The following is a 19654-nucleotide window of genomic DNA, read 5'->3' as shown; positions in this document are numbered from 1 at the left end:
GGAATCTAATGTGCTTTGCTCTGAGCACAAAGACAGTACCTGGAGAACAGCAGCTGTTTAGCTTTACAAAAGGAACACAGATAGGATGCAGCAACTGTCATTGATACATTGTCAGGAAGGGACCTGTTATTTAAAACAAGAACTAATGCTGGAAGAATAAACAGCAATAGCCAGCTATATTATGAAAAACATAAAGATGAAAAATCAGTTTTGTAATCAGCACCACGACAAATTTCTAGAGCAGTGCTCTAGTGGCTATACAGCTAAAAATCCATCCAGGCAGCTCCTTTGCAGATGGGCTGGTTCACTGCAGGCATGATGTGAGAGACAGTCCTTTTTTTCCCCTGTACTCTTGTTTTAACATATCATGAAGTAGTAAGATCTGAATCAAAGTGCCGGAGCTGATTCTGAACTAGGATCTGTAAATCTCTAAGTAGCACAGCTGTGCTCTTCCCAAATCAGAAGACACAGACTGACAACATTATGTGATGCAAGAAGTGAAGACACACGTAAAATATCAAGCGCTCAAAGCTACTGGGCTATTTACCCTGTAATGCTGATAAAATCATCAAAATACAATGACTAACTTCTGCCCATTAATCATATTTGCTATATGCCCACCTTGTATACTTCCAATTAACAGAAAACTAATACAATTCTTTGTGTTCTTTTTATGGCAAATAAAAAGCAGCATTTTAAGGCTAGTCTCAAAACAACAAGTCCAACCACTTAACGCAAAATAGTTTCTTCGGTCACAGGGTTTTCATTCAATCTCAGCTGAATTCTCACTTGCACGGGTTCAGAGGTAGTAAAACATTTGTGGAAACTGACAAAGCTGCACAGCATTATCTTCAGTGAACTATTTCAGGAAAATAAAAGGCAGCAAAGAATTTGCAGCACTAACAGATTTAGTTTCATAGTTACTTTTATCTCAGGTGCTATTTATTAGCTCTTGGATCTTCTCTATGTGTGTGTACCCACACTGTACCCATGCAGCTGCTGACTGAGGACCCCTAACAACATCAGGAGGTCTCTTCCTTGTGGTGCCCTATGCATTCTGCATCACACCAACTCCAGGCTTGGCACTTAACTCACCCCTTGGTCTGTGTCATGTCTGGAGCCAGCAGTGAGGGAGTTCCTGCTCCACAGCTGCAGGTAGCTGCCACTCAGTTACTCACAGACAGTACCTGTACTTGAAGGCAGCTCCCCACTGCTTGAGGAAACCTACAAGTAGTCATGGTTGGCAGCACACCACTTTTTAGTGGTATGCATGTACAGAAACCACTGGCTGCAAAACTCCACAGGAAAATCCTGTCACCTCCCTCAAGTCTTGCAGAGGCACCTGGTTTATTCACAGACAAATCAAACTTGAAGCTTGGTCAGCATTTCAGGGTTTTTAATAAGGGAATTCGTAACAGGCCAGTATCTCACCAGCAGTACACTGGCACTTTGCATTCAGAATCCACCGATTTGTTTTCTACTGTAACGTTACCAATTACCCTGAAAACAAAGGAGTTCAAGCTCTTTACAAAGATTTACATTTCAAGAATTAAACCATTCCTTGTCTGAAATGCCAGTTCCATAAACATGTACATAACTGCAATAGAAATAGCTTGGCAAGGTGAGTTCAGTGCCACTGACAGTTATTCAAACACTTCTTGAACCTGGTTCAAGCAATCCGAGACCATTTACATCCGTAGCCATGCCTTGTAATACCAAGTATGTTCAATTGCACCTATTGGAAGAGCAAGACTGAGGGCTTATTTTTTTACCTTCAGATCTACATCAATGAAAAAAAAAGCAGAATACCTCTAAAACTGGCTGAAATAAGGGCTTGCTGGGAAAAATCCTGGTATTTTTGAGTGCAAGAAAAATGTGCAGCTAAACTAATTTAGCATATAATGCCCTGAGGTCTGTGTCTTGTGAAAATAAAAGACTCCCAGCTAGCAAAATGAAAGTAATACAAACACCACAAACACCAAGATGTGAATCCCTCTGCTTACTCTCTGCTGCCTTGACACAATGTTCATTATTTAATTCCTATTGGCCTTGTCTCTCCTTGGCACTCTCACATGTAGATGGGGAGCACTGCTCTAAAATCTCCTAGTGACAACTGCAATGGATGTTAACTTACAGTTGATTTTAATTCTTAGAAACCTATCTTCTATTAACGAACTTGTAGATATGAATAATGAAAAGTTACATCTGAAATTCCTTCTCAGTGCTGCAAACATTGGCCTGAATCTTCTTAATTTTACTTTAAAAATAACCTGGCTCAGAAGAATATTCTGCCAAATTATATTTTCAGTTACCCAGGATTAAAATTCAGTACATGCTGTAAATTTAAATAGGAAAATTTCTACTATGCATCTGCCCTTTCTTGGATCCAAGGGGTGGACACATCAAAGTGAGCTTACACAGCAGTAATTCTGAGAACAGAGCTCCTAGCAGAATACCAGCCTCCAGTTTACTGTTGCAAATGATCTTTTTATCAAAGGATGCAAACATGTCTGGTTACAGAAGGTACTTTTGTTTTCTTGGGATTTTTCTTAAATGTCAGACAAAATAACTTCAGGAATTGGGTGATCACTACTACCTGAACAGTATTTCTTACACCATTAAGACTACTGAAATTTATTATTTCTCAGACTCAGTAGAATATGGTAAGTTTTCCATATTAAAACCAGCAAAAATGAAGACTCATAGGTGTTTTTAAGCTAAAAGTTGTAATTATATCTGACAGGTAAAATAACTGCTTCTCAGAATAATAAAATGCATTAAAACCTTATTGTCTGCTACAATAAAATAATAAAAGAAACCAACCTCAAATAGAAATTGTTCAAGTACAGCCAGTGTGCAATTAAACTAGTTAGAAAATATAATTTAATAGTGCTTTGTTTCAAAATATACATAATATTGAAAAATACTCAAACCCAAAAAACGGAATATTTACCAAGTTTCAAACAAACTTTCATCAAAATGAGGTAAGTCTATGTCACCTGCCATTGAGCTTGGTGCTGAAATAGAGAACAGGTCTTCAAGGATGTCCTCCCTTGTAGGACTTTCAAAATTAAGTTTTTTCACACTGGATTTGCTGACTGTATGAAGTTCTGAATTACTGTCCTTTACAGGACTGTAGTAATTATGGTCCTCACTTGTCACTGCTGCATGTGGCACACTGGTCTTCTCATCAGATGCTGCTGTTGGAACACTGCTATCCACCATTTCCATATACATACATTCATCCTCACTTTTTGGAGCCTCTAAAGAAGCAACTGTTGAAGCAGGGGACAGTAACTCCGCCAGTATTTCGTCATTGCTAGTGCACCCTGATACAGAGTTTCTGCTGAATTCAGATTCATTATCTGCGGCATCAATCTGACACTGCAGCTCCCTTAAAAAGCTCTGCAGTAATTCACTGTCATTGTGAGATTCAGTCTGTGGTGCAGTGCTTACATCTCCATTCACAAATTTTCCATGTTTCACCCGTTCCACTGCCAGCCTATCTAATGAAGCCAACTTCTTCTTTTTAGCATTAAGTTTTTTTAACAGTTTTAGCCGAAGTTTTTTTGTTTGGTCAGTATCTGACTCCTCTGCCTTCCCACAGTTATGGCTATGTGAATGGAACTGAGTCACTTTACCTGAGGTACCTAAAGTATTTCCTGACTTAGTCCAAGTTGGACCTTCAGTAGTGGTATGACTTGCTGTTGGAAGACGAGTGCTTTGAGAAAATCCTTTGAAAGCTGATAAAGGATGAGTATTATTGCTCTGAGGAACCACTGACTTCAGGGCCTCAGTGGTTTTGTTTGTACCTCTGCTTTGAAATCCACCAAAGTTACTTGCTCCTTTAACTGGCAACCGCACCTCACTTATTTTTTGCATTGAGGGAGTTTTGCAACTTCTCTCACTCTTGAGAGCTGAGGCACTCGAAGGCATAAAAGAAGTATTCTTGTTTAATAATTTCTTTACCCAGCTTCCTACAAATCCTCTTTTTTGGTCTTTGTGTGAAGGCTGAAAGGAATTATTGGCAGCAGCAGAACCGGCAACCTGAGAATTCATTACAGTTTTCCTTGCATCTTTTAAGTTGGGTGATTTTTGTATATTCTCTACTGGCGACAACTTGTTTAGCTGTAGTTCTGAATTTAATCCTCCATGCAAATTAGTTCTGCCATCTGTTCTTTGAGCAAGTGAGTCAGACAGGTCAGGGTGGTGGGTTTTGGGCACAGAAGGAGTAATATTTGTTGGGTTCAACTTTTCTAGAGATAAGCAGATGCTGGAATCTTCATATAACATGCATTTATTGCTCATAGCTAGCCTAGTTCCAGCAAACCTTCTTGTACACAGAGTGTTAGGTGAAAGATCTAATTCCTGCTTTTGGGGTGTGCCCATTTCAACAACAGGGTTATTTCCCACCACTTGTCCATTCGGCAGCGATTTACCTTCTGAGTTAACTTCAATTTCTTCAAGCATCAGTGTTGCAAGACCATCATGTTCCTCATGGTTTAGAAAATCTGGCACAATACTTTCATCCTCAGCTACCTGCTGCTGTTTCTCATCTGGATTTCTTGCAGAATCCTCTTTGAGATGTTCTGCGGGTGTTTTGTCTACAGTGTTATCAAAACCACAGTGCAACACTGTGGAATTTGACTGTACAGTATTAAGAGGAAAATCTTCAATATTTCTGTTCTTGAACTGTGAATTCAGTTCTTCTGGCACATGTGGTGTTTTCCTTTCCCAGATAGCAATATGAATCTCTGAAGGAGGAACTTCAAAACTTGCATGCCTCTTGCAATATGGCCCCTTTAAATCATCACATTCAAGCCAACTTCCTGCAAAATAAATAGCAACCAGTGTAGAGACTCAAAGACTTGAAATTGAAGTCACTGTCCTCAGACACTTGCTAAATATTTGTAGTACCCCATTCCCCTAGCAAGCAGAAAAATAAAGGTTTTCTCCACTCTTTATTATTACATTAGGGAAAACTGGGAGATTTCCACTAGAAAAAGATCAAACACAAGCAGAATTTGCAACAATATTATTACAGGTCAGAGCAGGTGAACACAAAAAAAGTAAGCTAAGGGGTTGCTTTTATCTAAGCTAATGATGCTGACATCTTGTCTGAAAACACCTGCACAGGTCTGAGAGAAGAGCCAGCTCTCAAATAACATCTCTCTGCAGGCTTTTACATTGGCTGGGTGGGAGGCACAGGGGTTTAAGGTAAATTGCTCATCTAATAATCTGCATCATCTTCTGCAAATTGTTCATAGATCATGAGCAAATATTTTACAGCTTTAAGAATTTAAAAATAGATATATAGGATGTATAGGATGTTCCTGACTAGGCACTTCCCAGCTGCTTCCTCTCCCTACTTCTTAAACTCTGGCATTGTGATTTAGACAATTTTCATGTTATCACACTTGATAAGACTGCACTCCATTCTCTTTATGGAAGCATGAGAAGCAAAATATCAACTTTTCTTCTTCTCTGATTACAGCATTCCTGTCAATGGTACAACCATCACACCATTAGTCACATTTCTAACATGGATTTGTACCTCCCACACCTCAGATGCAATAAAGTTCAGAAATGAAAAGAAACTTCATTAATGCTGGTAGATCCACTATGTTCTTCTGCTTTCAGCCAAGAATGGATTAATAACTGACTTCAAACTAACCAATACTCTATGTCCCACAGCTGTGCTCACACTCTATTTTTTAACTTTTACAAAGTTACCAAGGAAAACAACTTTACCCAAATAACTTTTGCCAGTGAGTACAGTGTAGGACAAGACACTTTTTCAGTTAAAGCAAACTGAAACCTTCCCCCTGAGTGACAAAGTTCCCACAATTATTCACAAAATTTTAATATTAATTTTAGAATCCAGACAAAAGAAATCCTCATTCTTATATATGGACTGTTGAGAGTATTGCAGTAACCCCGAAACAGTATTTGATGTAGACTCATGAAGTATTACAATAGAATTTACGGTTCTTACCATCAGAATTCAAAGACCAGGTTATGAAGTGTTGCTTATCTGTTTGATACTGAACAATAGATGTTATTTTGTAGGTGTTTCCTTCAAACTGAAATGAATAGTTCTCCAGGTTGTTATGTGGCAAGCCTTCTACGAAATGTAACATTAATATTGAGGGTACTCTAATAAAGAAACGATAAAGAATCAGTTTATATCAACAAAAAGGTGGCAAAAGTTTCTCATGAAAAAGTATCTCAAAGAGTCCTGCCCTTTCTATTCTACTCCCACATAGGACTCTTCAGATTGCACAGTAGTCAAAGGATAAGAATACCCCAACTGTATATTCCATTTCGTTATGGACTGAGGGGGAAAAAACAATACCACGTAAAGGATTTGGGGAGTGGGGAAAATGTGAAAAAAAATAGGATGCAAATGTGCCATAACCACAGTAGGAAAGGACATTGTTCTGCAGTCCAACTTGTAAATGGATATCAAACAACATTTTTATCCACCAATGGCAGGGGGTGTGAAATGGCTGACACTGTATGTCTGCTGTCTATATTTACTTCTTGGTAGTAAGTATTTATGACCTGGCTCAAACATATATGCTGGTCAGCATGTTAAAAACTGCTCTCTGTTTCATGTTTATTAAACACTTTGTCATTTCAGAATTTAAGAATTATCTATAATTTTAACAAGTGAATATTTATCAGAATTTAATGTTTAGAACCTCTGTAAACCCAAGACAATAGTTTGGTTTTAAAAGTGACATGTTCAGTAAATTAAGTCTCAGCATTTTATGTATTTTACTTTCAAGTTCATGTATTCAAACTTACTTTTCCAAAATCATCTGTCTTCTTTGAGATCTATCACTACAGTTATTACATGGTCCAACATGAATAGCATTAAGTGGGTGCCAATCAGGGATTATATTTGTGAATGTCGTTAGTGTTTTCCTTAATCTGGGTACAGACAGAGTAAAAAAAGAAAAAGAAAAAAAAGTGTAAGACGAGTTGCTGATCAGAACACAATAAATACACACATTTGGAGAAAAAGTTATAAAAATAGTAAGGTAAAGTCAAATTCTATTCATATTCATGCCATTTGTGTGAATCCCAAAAGTCACCACTTGTTTTGAGGAGCTCTGTGGCCTTCAGTTTCGCAGTATTTGCTCTTTCCCCTAAGCATGTTATGTCTGTTTCCTTTCCAACAGAAGACAGACCTTGTTCCAGGTCCTGTGCAATTTACTGGCTAACGCAGAAACTCAAGGAGAGAGGAAGAGGCAACAAATTACCTCACAATCCATTTTATACAAGGTTTTGTTTTCAAAAAACAGTACACTGGCAGCAGAGATTACACAGAGGTTACATTGTATAAAAATACAATGTATGGGATATTAAAGTGAAATAGCATAGTATATTCATTCATTAGCTACAGAAAGGACTTCCTTTATATTCAACTTAACCTAGTTTTTCAACTTCAAAAATACCAGCCAGAGTATGTAACAAAGGCTAAGTATGTAACAAAGAACACATCCTATTAACCAAGACCATACATTAGCTGGCAGTGTAACAAACAGCAATAATCTCATCTCGCTTTTGGATCTAGTATTCTACTGTATAAAGCTAAGACAGTGGAGAGAAACAGGTATTTTTGAAGTCATGAGCTGTCTTCTGAAGGTGTCTCTCTTCCTGCTGACTTTAAAGGAGCCTAAGTTACTAGCTTGTACCTCCAGCTACATAGAAGTAAATAAATTCTCAAGAAATTAATTCCCTGTAATACTATTTTAGAATAGATAATTCATGTGAGAGAATCTCTTGATTCTCTGTAATCCAAATGAGTATTACAGACATTCCTCAACAGTAAAAGTGTACTGGGCTTATATTTGTTAAAACCACAACAATTCTCAGCAAAATCTTGGAGTATGGCCAGGGACTCACACAATTACGTATTATTTCTTTTTTAAGTGACAATATGGTTTCCCTAGACATGCAACAGCAGTAAACTGTCTGCAAACACTAACCTAAAAAAGCAGATCTTAAAGCACTTAAAACTTCACCAACAAGCTTAAGCTGCGGGTGAGATCTGGAGATACGAAGAAAATCAACTATTATATGCAGATTTTAAAAACGACAGAACAGTTCCATAGAAGCTACTTAAATAAAAATCTCACCGGTTCTGGTATTTGTAGCCACAACATATACATTCAAACTTCCATGAAAATGAATGCAAGAATAGTTTCTCAGCTTGTTGATCCAGTTGTAAGAGCAGAGGCAGTGCAAAGACTGGACTCTCCTTCTCACCTGCAAAGATGGGACAGAAGAAACAGTCACTGACTATTTGAAATCAGTTTTCAGTACTTCAAAAAGGGAAAAAACAAGCTTACTACTATTATTTTCATTCCAGTTATCCCTTCAAGGCTGTATTTCTAATCCTCACGCAAAGAGATTGATCCATGTTATTAGGTTGTTATCAATGACAATTTCTTGAGTAAACCATAGTTACAAAGACAAAATTATGCTCTCTCGAAAGTCAAAACCAGTCTGAACAGCTGATCACACTGTAAAGTATGTGTATGTCACCAGTAAGAAATTAGGTACATGAAAACTGCCTTACATGCATATGGACATACATGTTATTATGTACTGATATATAAGGCATTATATGGAGAGTTTCTGGAAAGTAAATAAAGAGATGCTACACTAATTACTTACCAACTTCACATTTAAGCCGAGTCTGAAGCTGTGCAAATATTCTGTTTCTGATTTCATTGAGAGGAGATTCTGCTTTTGGAAGAACATCTAAGGAAAAAAATACGTAATGTCATAATGTATTTATGTGTAACACCCTCAACCTTTCACACACACATGTACCCCTAACATGCACTCATTCTCTGCCAATTAATGCCTTTCGTATTGACCCACACTTCCTTAAAACTGTTGGTAAACCAGCCAGTGTTTGGTATTGACTGATTTGAAAATTATAGAATTTACACAAGCTATTCACACTTTACTGCAGTCTGCTAACCAGAATTACCTGACCTGACTTAAATTATGGCTTAGTGTGTACCAACAGTTAGTAACAACATTTAAGTATGTAGTGGAAGGTGTCTCTGCCCATGGCAGGGGGCTGAAACTAGATGATCTTAAGGCCCTTTCCAACCCAAACCATTCTATGATTCCATGACAGTGTAACCAGACATTACAAACCCCGGAGATTCAGAGATTAGAAGATGATATTAAAACCTAAACATTAAGATCAAAAGTGCAAAAATTTGCTTACATGCTCTTGAATGTTATACACTTCATAATAAAACATACTGTTTCTACATAAACACATTCTTTAAGCACAAGCAGGAATGTAACTTCTACTACACAATCATGATCACAACTTGTACAAATTGAAGGATTTAGAGCAGCTGCTAAGATTATTTACTCCTTATAAAATGCATATAGAAAAGGTAAAAATGTTTCTTGTTGCTCTACTGCTTCTAATTCCTTTTAAAAACAGCTTATGTAGAAGAGACTTAACAATTGCACAGAGGAGCAGAATAAATACTGCACCTATTCTCCACAATTTTCATTCAATCTCCTATCCACTGTTGCCCAAACAAACTATGCGAAGATTTCTGGAAAGCAGAATATATGAACTACTTCAGAATATTTCTGGACCACCACCCCCTTGCCCTGTAACAGAGTATGTTTTCTATGCCAGAAGGCAGATGAAACAATTTTTGATACACCTATTATTTTTCCCAGGAAAGATATGACCTTCTTAAACTTATCTAATGCTCTTCTGGGACTATATGTTATATATTTAAACACACTTTTCCTGAAATGCCTATTGAAAGAAAAAAAAAAAGAATCATAGAACCAACTAGGTTGGAAAAGACCTTTAAGATCACCTAGTCCAACCAGTATCCCAGCATTGCCAAGACCACCACTAAACCATGTCACTAAGGGCCTCATCTACCCATTTTTGGAATACTTCCAGGGATGGTGACTCCACCATTTCCCTGGGCAGCCTGTTCCAATGCCTGAGCACTCTCTCAGTGAAGAAATTTTCCCTAATACCCAGTCTAAACCTCCCTTGGCACAGCTTGAGGCCATTTCCTCTTGTCCTAGCACTTGTTACTTGGGAGAAGTAACACCAAGTACCGTTATGAAGGGCTATTAGGTGCTCCTCACTCAGAAAGACCACCTTATTATTTAAAAGAGCTAAAGCTAGAAAGGGAAGTGCCAGTCTATACAGTTCACCAGGAGGAAACGGGGTAACTGCCACCTCTCACATCAAACAAGGGCCACAGGCAGAAAAGATGTACACAGGAAATAAATAATGATTATGAGATGGGGAGAAAAGGCAAAGATTAGAAAGTGGTGAAAAGCAGCAGGCAGCAGTGATGAGGCTAAGAGACATAGGAGCTCAGAGAAAAAAACTCTTCACCTTGGCAGGAGAAGGTAAATGGAGTCCCCAGGAGTGGCCAAGAGGAAGGAGGAAGTATCACTACTCCAGGTGGGATGTGACCCCTAAAATTTCACACTCTATTGGGACAGGCAGTTTCCCCTCTAAAGGCTTAGAAACCAGAACTGAAAGTAAAACACTACACACATTTATGATATTAGAACATCCAGGAGTGCTGTGGATGTGACTCATATTTTGAACATGTAATGATGGCAATATTGTGATACTAATAACTCTGATTTACTATAATGGAATCCTCATGCAACACATGGTGGAAGAATATAGCTAAAAACACTTTCATGGGGGTGTTGCATGTTTATGATTTAGGCTGGTTTAATGCCACAGTCCTCTTTCAGATTAAGATAACAGAAATTCCATTTACTTGATGGTTGCATACCCAGACATTATTATTGGAATTCACAAAAATAGGTATTATTAGTCATTTTTATCACTGATTAACATTTTCAAACCAGAACCTGAAGTAAGATCCAAATCCATACTAAGTACATTTGGCCCAATTTGATAAAGGTACTATTAATTTTTATATAAGCAGCCATTAAACATTTAAATGGCTTCTTCAAAATCTGATCAAAATTGCAGAAGAGAGCCACTGCTGGGTGTAGAACTGTTTGTGAAATCAGATATTAGAAATTAAGCAGGATGATCTTCAGCTGCAAAGTATGGTTCCAATACCATTCCCAGCTTCCCCAAAAGCTACGGAATTTAGGATCATTTGGAGACTCAGGGGAAAGACCTTATGGTGTGAAGCTGTGGGTGGAATTTAAACTGAAATTATTTATATCCTGTTTCATTTTATGCCTTTAGTGCTACTCCATAAAGCAAATTCTAACATAAATGTAAATGTGTCAGCATTGCACAAGCAGTGTCAATGCATCTGTCCTTACATAGATGCGGTTGCCAAAGGATCCCTACCAATGTAACTCTTCCCATGCTAAACTGTGAGCCTTGGACCCAACATAACACGTTGTTTGTATCCAGAACTTCTCCATGGGCAATAGGCAGAACAAAATATCTCCAAAAGAATATGCAGCTGTCATGAAGCACAATGAATGGCCAAGAGAAGGTAAAAAAAAAAAACAGCTGAGAACAGCCCCTGAATATAAAGGCTGTAGGAAGTAAAGCACATCCTTGCCTGTTGGTTTGTCAGCTGTAATCCTCACTGAATCTTTTTGCTAGTTTGGACACAGGTATGCCACCAATAATACCTTTTGACTAATTCCTTCTGTTAGCTCAGCTTTACAGCTCCTATTTATTAAATTATTGCCTATACTTTTTAATATGTTTTTAAAACAGAAACACAAAGATAGGATTTATCAAAGCAAAAAACAAGTCATGGGTCACCTGCCCCAGGTTACATTCCAAATGGAACTGAATGAAAGGCTCTGATTCCATCTCTGGTTAAGTAGCGATCAGTATTAATTTTCTAATAAATGATCTCTTAGAATTTCAGACTTAAGATACCAGTGGGTCAGTTCAAGAGGACTAAGACAAACAGATCTTAGTTTAAGAATCTTAAACTGAATACACAGTAGAGGAGCTGATCAAAGGCCGTACTAGTTGATTAGTGACACATCCTCCTCTGACTCAGCTGTACTGCCCAGAAGGTTGCCCCTAGCTGCCCATCACCACCCTGAGCTTGGAGGTTAGTCCTCAAACCTATTAAGCTGCACATGTAACACTCACAAACCCTTTCAAGAAAGCATGAACCAGGTTTATGTGTTTGACTAATTTTGACTAAAACAGGTTATAAGTGCTATCACCTACAGCACAGCTTGCAGACCTTAAGGGAAGCATTCCTTCAGTGAGTGCAGCTGGAGCCAGAAGACAAGGTACCTTCCCAGCTTTACTATTTTTAGTGTGACAAGGCATCTGCCCATTTATACAAGGATATAAGCCACAACAGAAATTATTTTGTAGATTAAGATTAGAACAACATATGTTAACCATCAGATAGGAAGGAAACAGGCTCAATTACATTAAAAAAAGTAAAAATATCACAAATTCTGTATGGAGGATACGACAATAAAAAATTCAAGTTATACTTAGTGTTTAATTCCTTCAAAGTGTGCATGTTGGCCCAAGAAAGAGGTTACTGGGATTCTGCTAGATAAAGCACACTACTCCGCAAATTCATGATAATGAGTTGCGAATCATTCTTTTGTGACCTTGAAGTAGAATGAAGGCACATTTAAGGGAACTGTACTAAATTCCACATATTTGTAGCAGATGAGTCTGAATATGAAGAAAGAACAGCTGATTTTACTCACCTTTTACTTTATTCCTTTTACAGGTATTCAGAAGCACAGTTGCTTGATTATATTTTGTTAAGAGTTCCTGGACTAAACATTTTCCATGATTATAGTCTTCTGCTAAAGGAAATTTTAATGTTTCTAAGTGTACTAGTGCTGACAAAATACAATCTAACCAACAAAGGTTATGTACATTTCTCCACTGAAGACATAAATCTCTGTTATTAGTGGAACCTTTATCACTTTTGAGCAAAGTTTCAGATATTGTTGAGGAAAGTTCAGAATTTGGCAAGAGCTGAGCTCCAGGAGTAGAAGTATTAGGTGGACTTGCTTTAGAGTTGTTGGTGTTTGTGGTTGTTTCAAAATCCACCTTCTGTGTGCAGACCTCCACACTGATATCAGGTTTTTGCTGGTCATTTTGTAACACATCATGTAGGCTTGACTTGGGAAGACATAAACCATTCTGACAGCTTTTGACAACAGGGTCTGTATTAATACTGTGCACACCATTTGCCACATTATTAGTTCTTGCTTTTTTTGGATGTGATTCAACAGGAGAAAAGTCACCGATGCCACACAATTTCCTTTTCTTATCAGTAGGTGGAACTTGATGATTTTCTGAATCAGCAGAAGTAATTATGCTGTTTAACGGTTTATAACCAAGAGGGTAGATACACTAAAGGAAAGAAAGAAAGTTACAGTGAAATCTACAAAGCAATTTCAGGTTAACAAGAGCTAAAAAAAACCCCACAAAACATACTCTTAAAAATGTAATGCAGGACTTCTGTAAAGTGGTATTTTTGTGAAATCATTAGATATATTCAGCCATGTTGGCTTTCACCAACCACTTCATTGTTTTTCATGAGCCCTAGCATGGTTTCGAAGAGAATCTGCTCCATGATCCTGCAAGGCACAGAGGTGAGACTGACTGGTCTGCAGTTAGACAGGTATTCCATTTTTCCTTTCTTAAAATGGGGGTTATATTTCCCTTTTTCCAGTCATAGGGAACTTCACCTGACTGCCACAATTTGTCACATATGATGGACTGTGGCTTAGCAACTTCATTCACCAGCTTCTTCAGGACCCACAGATGGATTTCATCAGGTCCCATTGACTTACATTCAGGTTCCTAAGATAATCTCAAAACTGATCCTCTCCTATCGTGGGTCTAAGGTCTTCATTCTCACAGTCCCAGCATTTGCCTTTCAAGACTTCGGCAGTGTGGTCAGAGCAGTTGCTGGTGAAGACTGAGGTAAAGAAGTCACTGAAAACCTCAGCCTTCTCCGAATCCAGGATAGCCAGTTCTCTCATTCTCTTCTGGAAACATCCCACATTATCCCTACTCTGTCTTTTGTTTGCAAGATACCTACAGAAGCCTTTACTGTTATCTCTAACATCCCTGGCCAGACTCAATTCCAACTGGGCCTTGCTTCCCTAACCTGATCCCTAGCTTCCCAGACAATGTCCATGTATTCCCCAATATTATTTAGAAGCAGGGAGGGATGGCAAAAGCAACTCAGAGACCCATATCTAGCCTAGTGTGTACTAGTTTAAAGGCACCAGTCCATGTGGGATTGCTATACCCTCCCCACATACAGTGGTTGAAAAGTGAGAGGCAACAAGGCTTCTTCTTTCAACAGTCTGCTTATCATCACCAAAAAATACTGAACTTAAAGAGGTGTAAACACTGAATGTAAAGGCCTGTACACAAATAAAAACCCCCTGTTAATTAGTGTAATACCTGAGGATTTCCACAAAGAAAAATGGACTCTTGAAAATTAATGCGGTAAGTTCGTAAAACTTGGATCTGGCCCTTCTCTTTGCAGACTGGACAATGCTCATGTGCAGTTGATTCCACAGGATTACAATTCTGAAAAAAAAAAAAAAATAAAAGAAAAAGCAGTATAAATGTATGTATTTCATATGTTATCACAACGTAAGACATACATATTAAGATAGAAAACTAACGTGCAACTTCTAAATGTAACACCTAACACAATATTAAAAAGTAAGCTAGATTTTAAAAAGATACATATTCATACAGTAGTGTTTAAAATTAATTCATCTTTTTATTTAAATATTCAAATATTTAATAAGGCATCTTTAACAACACAATTACGCGATATTTCATTCTATTTGAACTAAACCACAAGACTCTTATTGCCAGGAAACACAAGCTCAGACCTTTCAAAGACAAATAAATGTCAATAGGAATGCAAACAGCAGTAAAAACAGTGCCAGTAAAAATATCATAGGCACAGATTTAGTTAAAATAATCTTTCGCCATTGTTATAGATTTCCGTGGAAAATAATTTTGAGATTTTTGTTTTTTTGCAAAATTAAGACCAATTAAAAATCTCTCAAAGCAGAGAAAAATATGAACTTTGCACACATGTAAAACAAGTTTCAACTGACTTTTCCCAAATACCCCACCATGTGGAGTGTCGATTTCCCTATACCAGTCCCTTCTCCAATCACTTGCAAACCATTTGTAGTCTTCTGGGTAGCCATCATCCTGAGCCACTGGCTAATTTATGTCACTTGTAACAATGTCATGACCACTAAGGCTTTTTCAAAGACTCCTGAAAAATAAGAAGTGAATAAAACAATTAAAAAAAATTAGATTAAATTTGAAGGAAGAAAAAAAGATACCAACAATAATGCAGCCTGTATATCCTGAGGAAATTAATTCAGAAGAGCATTTTTTAGCTGAAAATACTTATTTTCTAGTGCAGATTATGAACTTAAAACTTTCCATTAATTCATGTAATAAATTTAACAGCTTTAACCCCTGAATTTGTAAGCTTATCTATTCTTTGCACACAAGGTCTCACAGATTCCAAGTACACTATGCTTTGCAGAAATGCAGATGTTGTGCCTGAGTATCTCTGCTTACTGCATCTAACCCTTGGAGAGAACAAAAAACATGGGTACAACAAGATCCCATACAGTTAAGAGACTGCTGCTGAGGAGCATTTAAAAAAAAAACAACCCTACTGTTGCACCTCTCAAACCAGTGGATTTACCGAATAATCAACTATTAAAAGTTTATCCTGCAAATGTAACAGTTCTTAACTACAGAAGGGCATCCTGCTGCTACTGTCACTTTTGGAAACCTCTCCTGATGTTATTTTAACACTGTTAAAGACTTCCTAGCAAACTAGAGCTCTTCCACAGTTATCAATGCTATGTAACTCTACTGCATATTTTACAAGTGACACTGAATATTCTATTTCAAATGATTTCTCATATTCAGGGCCTAATTTTGCTCTTATCACATATCATACATACACAGAAACTTATTTTCTGAAGGGTTTCTACAAGAATGCTGGAGAGGGACTCTTCATCATCAACTGCAGTGATAGGACAAGGGGTAATGGGTTAAAACTTAGACAGGAGAAGCTGAGGTTACAAGGACAAAGTTCTTTACTGTGAGGGTGGTGAGGCACTGGAATGGGTTGCCCAAGGAAGCTGTGAATGCTCCATCCCTGACAGTGTTCAAGGCCAGGCAGGATGGAGTCTTGGGTGACATGGTTTAGTGTGAGGTGTCCCTGTCCATGGCAGGAGGTTGGAACTAGATGATCTTGAGGTCCTTTCCAACCCTAACTATTCTATGATTCTATTTGTGAAGAACAACCTCAGTATGAACCAGGTGCACACCAGAAGGCAGCTCCTTAAGTCTATTCACTGGCACTGAGGCTAACTACACCTTGAATCAGCCAGAAAAACACTGAAGTTTAGAACTACAGGGACCATTCTGTTCCTGTTGACTTCATATGGAACAACCTAGAATAAATACATATCTCCTTAAGATGTTAAAGAGGAAGTTAAGGCAAGTTAAATTGTGAAGTCATCAATATAATACCTTTCCTTCAGCCACACCTGTTCCCTTTTCATTATTTCCACTGAAATCCTATCCCACACCATGATGTCCTTTAAACCCTTTCTTACACTGCTGCACTAACTCATATTATAGCTCATTTCAGAAAAAACAAATTTCCCAAGGTATTCTTGGAGACCTGTGTAAATACTAATTTAACCCAAATCATTTATAATCCTGGACCAGGACAGACCCTACAGAACTGGACAGAATACTTTAAAAAAAAAAGGAGCATAAATAAAACCAATTCAATAGAAAATGTAATAACTTATTTCAAATCAGTTCCAAATAGCAACTTGAGTGAGTCAAAATCAGATGACGGTGTGTCCTATTGATGCTTTCAGTGTCTTCCGCAGCAGCACTTCTCAGAATTATCAGGCTGCAGCATGTGAAGACAGCATATCCTGACTTTTAAAACTAATGGTGGTAACGGACAGTAAGTACATAAAAATATTAACCCACTTGCTTTAGAGAGCATGTTTAGTTTTCAAAGTAGATTTGGAAGGTGTACAAGAAACAGCACTGTCCCATGCTCAATCAAGCTAAAAATTCATGAATTAGCTGAAAGTATACACACTTGTTGGACTATAAAGGAAAGGCAAGCTCTCCAATTTTTCACACAGTGGCAATATCACTATTGCACCATGACTCTATTATCATATATTTAGTCTAGCCAGGAACTTGATTTTTGTCATGCAAGTTGTGCAGAGATGAACCATGCTAAAACACGTAACAACTTTACTCTCCATGCTATAGCGAGCAAAAAACTGTCTCTAACTGTTGTTCAGTGGGCTTTTAGTCAATTCCTTGGCCTGCAGCAGTCTCAGCACTCCAGAGTAAATAAAATACACAGATCACATGACTGGAACTCCAGGCAATTTCTCACCACATAAATATAACTCACACTCAAGAAGATTAGCAACACTAACAACCTTCAGGTTATTCCTTTCTAAGCTTGCCTTGGGTTTACAAAATATTTCTTTCTCTGCAAGTCCCTGTTTTGCCTGTCATCACTCTCAAAAGCAAAGCAAGGGTTTTGTTATGTTTTCTGTTATTTCTGCTCTCATTTTTAAAGCTTAAATACTGTTCTGAGATGTACACCACCTTCCTCAATTGTAATCACTCAGCACCACAGTATTGGAGTAAAGACTTTTACTGCATTTAAGAATATAATAAACTTAAAAATAAATTAATTGTCCTTTTATATCAAAGACATATACTCAACAAGCAAATAAAACAGGTCTGCCAGTACTAGATATGCAGAGTGGTACAAATTGGCTTGCCTGCACCTTTCAAGATTTGTAACATAACAGCAAGTTACTAGTGATCTTTGTACAATGTACAAAAATTGTCAACTGCCAAAAAAACCAGCCAATTAATAGACTGTTGTATGAGGGCTGAAAAAAAACCATTGTAGCTTCGAGTAAATTCCACATGACAGATGGGAAAGTACACAGGAATGCACTTTCAAGCTTACCGGGTCATGTTTTAAACCAGTTATGCTACTTTCCTTCTTCTACCCTGAATACTTGAAAAATGTAACCCAAACTATGCTTCAGACCTGGTGTAATTATTAAGGTTATGCTCATGCTTCATTGATTAGCTGACATAATGACTCAGTGCTGCAGAACAGGGAAGTCTCCTCTATCCTCCTGTTTCCCTCTTCCCACCTTCTCGAACAGCACATTTGTCAGACTTTCCATAGCTAACTGAACTCAAAAAACAGCAAAAAAAAAAAAGTCAGTAAAGCACGAGGTTTTCTGCTCTTCTAGTAAGTTAAGTTCGCCTATGAAAAGGTCCGATGAGGTACAGAGCTGACAGGACAGAAGACTGAAACCAGTGAAAAGGTAGAGGATTGGAGATAAGGTTCGATGGGCGGACTGTTAGATAGCTATAGCATTGGCTAGATGGCTGCACTCAAAGGCTTACAGTCAATGGCTCTATGTCCCAAGCAGAAGCCAGTAAGGACCACTGCCCCGCAGGGGTCCATACTGGGACCAATACTGTGTAATATCTTTGTCAATGTCACAGACTATGAGTACACCCTCAACAACTTGCTGATGACACTAGCCTGTGGTGCAGTTGATACCCTGGAAGAAGGGGACACCATCCAGAAAGACCCTGACAGGCCTGAGAGGTGGGCCAGTGCAAACCTCATGAGGTTCAACAAGGCCACATGACAAGGGATAGGGACTACATACGTTTTGTTGACAAATCATTCAGTCCTTTAAAATAAATGCCAGTTGGTACAAGGAAAATACAACCTAAACTAGTGAAGTTTATTACAGATGTGGCCAAGAGATGGAAGATAGCAGGAAGGGACATGGCACAGGACGAGGGAACAGGGGTGTAGGGTGCCCGCTGCCAGGGCTGTGCTGGCCCCTGTGCCGGCAGCTGCCCTTTTTGCAAGACCTAAAGGTGCTCAGCTGCTGCAGGTACAGCTGTGGTTAAACAGCCTCCTCAGTTCTTAATCCACATCCAGAGCGATCCATATGTTACGGAAAGACTGCAGAAGAAAGAAGTGTTCGTGGAGTCAATTGTAAGAAGGTAACAACACTGACCAACGGGCACAAACACATACGCACGTGCGGCAGTACCTCACCAAAAGCATCCTTTTACCAGCGAGTGCTTTCAGCCGCACCGCGCCCCCTCACTACACAGCTACTGACATGAAATACTGAGTCGGCATTCAGGAACCCGTAAGTCACCCTCTCGCCCCCAGCCCCGACCACGCACCAGCACTCTCCCCGCGGAGCTCCAAACACACCCCCCCCAGCCCGCGGGCCCCGCTCTCACCTCCTGGCTGCCGCCATGCCTCGGCTCCCCGCTCCGCGCTGGCGGCCCCAACCCCAAGATTTCCCTCAGAGGCCTTCCCGCGCCGCACGCGCGCTCCGCGGGCACGGCCCTCTCCGCGCGGCCGTTACTGAGCAGCCGTTATCCCGGGGCGGCCGCCGGTGTCAAGCGTGGCCCGCATGGCCGCCCGCCGGCCTGCTGCGCAGCTTCCGGCGCCTCCCGGCCGCCATGCCGGCCCGGCCCGCCCAGCGCACGGCAGGCGGCGGAGGCGGGGCC

At 39.1% G+C, this 19654-nt stretch overlaps 1 protein-coding gene across 2 annotated transcripts; it reads right to left on the bottom strand.

Moving 5' to 3' along the window:
• Positions 1 to 1379: 1379 nt before the first annotated feature.
• USPL1 (ubiquitin specific peptidase like 1) lies at positions 1380 to 19611 on the bottom strand. 2 transcript variants are annotated; one of them, XM_031049530.2, is made up of 9 exons: positions 19382 to 19611; positions 15121 to 15287; positions 14447 to 14575; positions 12724 to 13381; positions 8689 to 8775; positions 8148 to 8277; positions 6811 to 6936; positions 5996 to 6156; positions 1380 to 4829 (listed from the first exon to the last, which is right to left on the bottom strand). In XM_031049530.2, the coding sequence occupies exons 2-9, from the start codon at positions 15217 to 15219 to the stop codon at positions 2950 to 2952; spliced, it is 3270 nt and encodes a 1089-aa protein (XP_030905390.2). In that variant the 5' UTR covers positions 15220 to 15287; positions 19382 to 19611; the 3' UTR covers positions 1380 to 2949. The 2 variants fall into 2 exon arrangements, with proteins under 2 accessions (XP_030905390.2, XP_005149841.2); XM_005149784.4 differs by lacking the exon at positions 19382 to 19611 and having other exon boundaries at positions 15121 to 16132.
• Positions 19612 to 19654: the final 43 nt, after the last annotated feature.

The sequence above is a fragment of the Melopsittacus undulatus genome, chromosome 2 (assembly GCF_012275295.1).
Source record: "Melopsittacus undulatus isolate bMelUnd1 chromosome 2, bMelUnd1.mat.Z, whole genome shotgun sequence".
Taxonomy (NCBI): Eukaryota; Metazoa; Chordata; class Aves; order Psittaciformes; family Psittaculidae; genus Melopsittacus; species Melopsittacus undulatus.
This window is presented reverse-complemented; position numbering and strand designations above follow the sequence as displayed.

Bases quoted from the DNA above. Each gene is read 5' to 3' on its own strand.
- USPL1 (XM_031049530.2), bottom strand. From the start codon at position 15,219: ATGATGGCTACCCAGAAGACTACAAATGGTTTGCAAGTGATTGGAGAA. The intron at 14,576-15,120 runs GTCAGTTGAAAC...TTTTTTTTTCAG, and splicing joins TGGTGGGGTATTTGGGAAAA to AATTGTAATCCTGTGGAATC. The intron at 4,830-5,995 runs GTAAGAACCGTA...TTTATTTTGCAG, and splicing joins CTGGTCTTTGAATTCTGATG to GAAGTTGGCTTGAATGTGAT.